Source organism: Orycteropus afer, unplaced genomic scaffold (genome assembly GCF_000298275.1).
Source record: "Orycteropus afer afer isolate SDZICR_OR568_19922 unplaced genomic scaffold, OryAfe1.0 scaffold00038, whole genome shotgun sequence".
In the NCBI taxonomy this organism is placed as follows: domain Eukaryota; kingdom Metazoa; phylum Chordata; class Mammalia; order Tubulidentata; family Orycteropodidae; genus Orycteropus; species Orycteropus afer.
In genome coordinates, this window is record NW_006921625.1 from 10,480,434 (window position 1) to 10,487,005 (window position 6,572).

Below are 6,572 nucleotides of genomic sequence, written 5' to 3' on the forward strand. Positions count from 1 at the left end.
AAAATCTATTATCTGATTATCTGCACATTAATGACGTACATCTAGCAATAATGGACGTATGGTGTGAGATGAAAAGTCACGCTGGCTGTGACGGTGGAGGCTGCCCACGATTCTCAGTGGTTTGGCAGGTAAGTAATGATGGAAGGTGGCAGCGAGGCAAGAAGGCAGTCATCCCCCGTTTTGCGACCTGGCGTGGTCCCCTCCACTTCTGCGTGGTGCCAATTTTCACAAAACCACCTGTCTCTGGAGCCAGGGCATGTTGGGAAGTGAGGAGAAGGTGCAGTGAAATGTCGACACATTGTGAAAAACGTAACCAATGTCACTGAATGGCTCGTGTTATTGTTGTCATTAAGGAGCATCGGGTCGTCTCCGCCTCATAGTGACCTTATATACAACAGAACGAAACCCTGCCCAGTCCTGTGCCAGTCGAATGACCTGTGTGGGAATTGTTAACTAGAAATCTAATTTGCTGTGTAAACTTTCACTGAAAACACAATAAAATATGATTGGGGGAAAAGAAAACAAACCTGTAGGCAGGTACTCACTGGAAAGAAAAACAAGCAGACCAGGAAACAAGGGATGAAGAAGTATTTTAATAGCTCAAACTCAAAGGTCAGCGTGCTCCCCGATTCTGAAGAGACTCCCGAAAGAGGCAACTCTGGCCTTGTTGGAAGCCAGAGGTCACCCGCCCAGGGTCTCCGTGCACCATCAGCCTCCTCTCCATGCCAACCCTGGAGAAAGCAGAAACACACCCAGTACCATTCTGGCTCCCATGGGCCCTTCCTCTTGCCCACGTCTCATGTCAATTGCATTAGTTGGACTAAGACGACACCTCAGTTAAAGGAGGAGACAAAGGCCGACTGTCTAAGCAGGAGCAACCAAGCTGACGAGCAAAGCACACTGCACACAGGCTACACAGGAGGGCGTTCTGCTGCAGGGGCTGTAGCGCTACATTTGTTTTGCCCGCAAACTATCAAGAAGGGTTCTGATGACCAGAGCGTCTCCGAGGAACAAGCAACGTGGCTGTCAAAGGTCTTGGGTGTCCTGTGCCACTAGCCCACAGTCTTCGTGTGTCATCCACTGGAGAGTCTTTGGAGGAAACATAAGTCCAGCTCATGCCCCTGCCTACGGGTCAATTTCCTCGGGAATCACTGTAACCATAATGTCCTCGTTGCCCCTGCGGACCACCATGTTCAGGGTGCTTTCCTTTTTAATGACATCACTGACGTCATTGGCGGAGACCACCGACTGTCCATTGATACTGATTATGACGTCGTTTTCCTTGAGACCACCACTGTAACAAAGGAGAAGCATGAGTGTAATGTTTTGATTCCTCCTGCCCTCCCTGCTGGGAAAGGTGGCCAACTTTTATCGACAGAGGCAGTTTAGAACCTACAAGCCCAGAGCAGACAGGGTCGAAGGGGTGGGGGGTAATGGTACATGAGAATCTTTTCTACCATCTCACGGTAGGTTCCATTTCCTTTTGAGATATTTAGGTAAAAATCATCAGTAGTGCCCACCACAGAAACGTGAACCAGCTCTTATATGGGCTAATGATATTTTCACCCCAAAGAGGGCAAGGATGCACCAGGCTGGTATGGGTGCAGCCAGCTTGCTTGTAAGGAGCAAGCACTCAGAGCAGTTCCTTCAAGAATGGGAGGAACACCTCTGTCATAAGACACTGCCTCCCTGTTCTTGTGTTGGGAACAGTGTCAGCTATGCTGCCGTGGTCCTTAATGGTCTGGGACAGGGGTCAGCAAACTTTTCTGCCAAGGTGCAGACAGTACATCACTGAGGCATCACAGGCCACACAGTCTCTGCTGCAACTCCTGAGCTCACAGCTATAGTGTCAAAGCAGCCAGAGATTATATGTGTAAACAAATGGGTGTGGTTGTGTGCCAATAAAACTTTATTTATGGACAATGAAATGTGAGTTTCATAACATTTTCACGTCTCACACCACATAGTATTCTTTGGATTTTGTCTTTCAACTTTTTTAAAACGTAAAACTTTTTCTTAGCTTGTGAGCTGTGTAAAAGCAGGCAGTGGTCAGATCCAGCCCCAGGGAGTCACGTGCAAACCTCTGGTCTAGTGCTAACCAGTCCACTAGCTGCCAGCAGGCAGATTCAGCCTCAGCAGCCCCATGAGTGTCAGAGCAGAGCTGGGCTCCACGGGTGGCCAATGGAGGATTCTTTGGCAGTAGATTGCCAAGTCTTTCTTCAAGGTGCTTCTGGTCAGACCAGAACCTCCTTTAGTTAGCAGCCAAGTGTGTTAACTGTCTGTGCCCCCCACAGACTCAGGTCTAACACTATGCTCTGCCTGCTGCATCAGTACAGGTTACAAACGCTGACTGTTGGCCAGGCTTTTTCTTACAGTGGTCCTCTGATGTTACTCGGGCTTTTTTCTGGAGGTATTGACAGGTAAGACCTGATAGTCGCGTAATTAGGGAAGGCCTCAGGAGGTGATGCATCCTCAGCTGGATCCAAGCCCTGGGACAGGCCCAGCTCCCTAAGGCTGCAGAGATGCTCTCCTCAAACCCTCTTAAACCCAGCCGGCCTGTCCCAGACTCACTGGGAGTCAGTGATTAGTGTCCCCATCTCGGTGAGCCCAGGGAAGAGAGGATTTCTGAAGATCCTTTGTTGACGGGGCCTGCGCTGAACCAGGTCGGGAGGCCTGGCCAGTAGGACTTGACAAGGGATGTCCCACCCTCTTTTGTCAAGGAGCAGTACCGTCACCTGAATAGGTATGAAATGAACACTGCTCCCCACCACCACTGCCCCCGGGAAACACAAGGATATTAGGAAAAGGGAAAATCGCTCTAACTCACGCTTCTGCTGGGGTGTCAGGGATGACTTCAATGATGTACGCTCCCGAGAGCACGTCGGGGAAGTCTCGGTGGCGGTCCTTCAGCTCTTTGGCTTTGCTGCTCGGGAGAAACGTCACCCACGTTAACATGAAGTAACAGCATGCCTTCCTCGGCTCATCCTCCGGAACTCTCACCCAGCTCCCCTGCTCGGCCCTGCTTATACTGTAAATTTCCTCCAGACTCCTGAGTCTGCTTTAAAAATTGCCTGGCTGCTAGAGTCAATGACTGATGGGGTAGCAAGAAGGGAAATGGCTTGTGATTCTTCCGATTGAATGAATAGTCACTAGCACTTCTGGGGACAGTACAGTGTCGTGGTTGGCCTGGCTCGGAGCCCCCGGCTCTGCCTGTTTCTAGCTGTATAACCTTAGGCAGCGGCGGAACCTCTGTGCCTTAGCATCGACCTGCAGAATGGAGAGAACATTACCCTACAACATGGGGCTGGGTTAGGATTGATGCGATAATCTGGGTAAGAGGCCTGGCCTGGTGCTTGGTGCAGAGTAACCATGTGACAACTGGTGGCCACCCATATTGTGGCTAGTGACCCAAGCTTTGGTTCACATGAATTCACCAGGCCAATTCTTCACCCAACAAAATGCCTGCCTCGTTATCCTCATCGAGAGGGAAGGAAACCAAGGCACTCACAGTTCAAGGAGTTCCCAAGGGCACAAGCCAGGAAGTAGCAGAGCCAGGACAAGAACTCAGGAAGCCAACCCCAGGGCCTGCTCTCACCCTACTTCTCTCTCTCATTGCCAAACACAAATAACCAACATGCACTGTAGTCTTGGCAAATCGTTCCACCACAGAAGGTCCACCATTCCTGAACTGTACCTAAAATACATCAGTGGACACATTTTATGGAAGGGCTTCTCTTGATCTACCTTCCTACAACAGTTTCCACCACGCCCTCAGTCACCAGGACTCATGAGTTTACACCAGGGTTTTTCATCAAGAGTTAAATACCAATACTTTATGACCCTGCCAACCACATGTTGCAACTTCCACCAACTGGGAAAACAAATCATCCTGCCTCAGATGGCCTGGCCGGGCATTCCAGGAGCCGCAGCCCAGTAACCACAGAGCTAATAGCAGGCAAGGCCCCCGGGGTTGGGGCGGTGCAGGGAGCATCCTCAGAATGTGGGTGTCAACAGAAAAGTGAAAGGAAGACATGCAGGACAGTGACCCCCCCCCCATCCACTGTCCAAACCAGCTTCAGAGAGAAGGGCATCATCTTCTGAGAAGGGTTTCAGGAAACCTGGTTCAAAAAAGACCCTGAACAGGCCTAGTGGACCCTCCAAAAGCTAAACAAAGAATTGCCCTGTGACCCAGCAATTGCACTCTGAATAACACAAAGGCAGAAACAACGGAAATGTTTGTCCGAGGGCAAATGGATAAACAAAACATGGTGTGGCTACATGATGGAACATTACCGAGCCACAAAAAGGAATGAAGTCCTAACACTGTGACAACGTGGATGGGTCTGGCAAACATTGTGCTAAATGAAAGAAACCAGACGCAGAAGGGCAAACCTTGTTGATTCCATCTAAAAGAAATTCCAGAATCGGCAAATCTATAGAGTCAGCAACTAGATTAGTGGTTGCCAGGGGCAGTGGGGAGGGCATGGGGAGTGACTGCTAATGGGCGCTGGGTTTTCTTCTGGGGATGGAAATGTTCTGGAATTACATAGTGGTGCTGGTTGCATGACACTGTGAATGTACTGAAGTGGTTTCAAATGGTGCACTTTAAGATTTCTCTTTGGGTCTTCTGAAGTTCAAGTTTACTAAATTTAAAAATACAGACCCAGACCAGACCCAGACCCATGCATCCTGATCACCCACCTGGACGTGAGTGACATCATGCGGATGCCGATGTACTTCTTCTTGGTGATGGCTTTCCCTGGGGGACAACAGAGAACAGAGCTGAGTACACCTGAGGGCCAGGGGGTTCAATCCCCCTGGAGGGCAAAGTCAGAGACCCAGGGAGAAGACACCGGTCGTGGTTCAAACCTTTGTCCTGACCCCAATCTGCCAGGGGACCTTGGGAATGTCCCGTCACTTCAGTTGACGGCTCACATCCTGGGAGTTGTCCTTGACCCCCCCTCGCCTCATCCCAGCATGTGATCCATCCCCATCCATGCTGGTCCTGTCCCCCTGTGGCTGGAAGGTGACCCCTCTGCTCTACCTCCATGGCCACCCACCAGGTCTGAGCCACTGGAGTCCATCATCCGGAGGACTAGGTGAGCCTCTGAACTACGTCCCAACCCCCTCCAGCATACTCTCCACCTGCTCCCACTGACCTTGCAAAGATAGCCACTGGATCTCATTGCGGTTAAAAGGCAGCCCAGGGCCCTTACCTCGGTCCTCTGTGGTTCTTGCTCCCCCGGCCCTGGCCCACCCCACCTGTGTGACTACACACACACTGCCCTTGGGCACACGCTGCTCCTGGTGCCCACTAGGCTGATGCCCACCTGGAGGCTCTGTGTCCCTTCCCCCATCCTAGCCTGCTGGCTCCTTCCCCTCCAGGTCTCAGCTTGGGGGGCCTCCACTGGCCACACTGTCTCTACCAGCCACCCCTCCCATCACTCTCCAGTGCACTGTCCTCTTTCACTGCCACTACTTGAAATGGTGTCATGTCCTCACTTGTTTATTGTCTGTCCCTCAGAGTGGAGCATAACTGTCACACACCCAAGGTCCTGCCTGCCACTGAACCTGCTCCTGGCCCAGAGTAGATGTTAGTAAACATTGGTGGACTGGATGATCTGTCTTGAATTTGTTTCCTCTTTGGTAAAATGGGACCAGTCACTCCTCTGATAGGACAGGCATGAATAATGAAGTAAAACAGTATGTAGAAATCACCTAAGACTGTGCCTGGTACATGTGAGATACAAACTTCCATGACCGTAGGCCAATAGTGGTCAAATATCGACAACGTAACCCTATGGGCCTCCTAACGTGTGTCCCTCTGCCTTCATCACAGGACAGCTTGGCTGGTCTTAGGTTGGTCATTTTCTCTCATCCAGATCCCTGAGGAGTGGCCGAGACTCAGGCTGGGCCCCGAGGGCCCCCACAGCTGTCTGGTCCCCGCCTTACCTTTGGCCTGCCTGTCATGGGACTCAGTGAGGAACTTCTTGATTTTATCCGAGGGGATCGCAAAGGAGATTCCTGCAGTCACTTTCAGAGTGTTAATTCCGATCACCTCACCGTCCTGAAAGGCAAGAGGTGACAGGGAAGCCAAAGCCGTCAGGGAGAGAAGCCCCAAGGGCGAAGGAAGGGTCTGAGGGAAATCTTGCACTCCATCGGAGCAGGGGCTGGGAGCTGGAGGGAGGCAGCAGGCTGCAGAGGATGGCAGGTCACCGGGACCCGGGGGGGCAGGAAAGCCATGCTCCACGGCGGCTGAGCCGCCAGACACAGCTCGCTGCTTTTAAAGGCTTGCTCCTTTTGCAGGGAACGCTGTCACTGTGGAGACCACCGAGTCCATTTTTTGACTCGTAACGACCCACGTGACGGAGCAGAACAGCCCGAGGGTTTCCAGGCCATCATCTTTATGGGAGCAGAGGACCGGGGCTTTCTCCCACGGAGCTATGGGTAGGTTTGAACTGTCGACTTTTCAGTTAGCTGCCAGGCACTTAGGCATTGTACCAACAGGGCTGTGCTGGGGCACGCACCCTCCTCTCAGCAGCAGCCCTGAGGGTGCGGCAGGGGTCCGGGCC

The 6,572-nt window shown here is 51.8% G+C and overlaps 1 protein-coding gene across 1 annotated transcript in view; it reads right to left on the reverse strand.

Annotated features, from left to right (window-relative positions):
* Positions 1 to 1,125: 1,125 nt before the first annotated feature.
* Positions 1,126 to 6,572, reverse strand: part of HTRA1 (HtrA serine peptidase 1) — a gene marked incomplete at its 5' end in the record, with an annotated part of 66,050 nt that continues 60,603 nt past the window's right edge. The window contains 4 exons of the mRNA XM_007936912.1: positions 1,126 to 1,294; positions 2,828 to 2,923; positions 4,702 to 4,759; positions 5,953 to 6,067. Coding sequence (XP_007935103.1) covers positions 1,126 to 1,294; positions 2,828 to 2,923; positions 4,702 to 4,759; positions 5,953 to 6,067 — 438 coding nt within the window. The remainder of the gene's footprint in view (positions 1,295 to 2,827; positions 2,924 to 4,701; positions 4,760 to 5,952; positions 6,068 to 6,572) is intronic.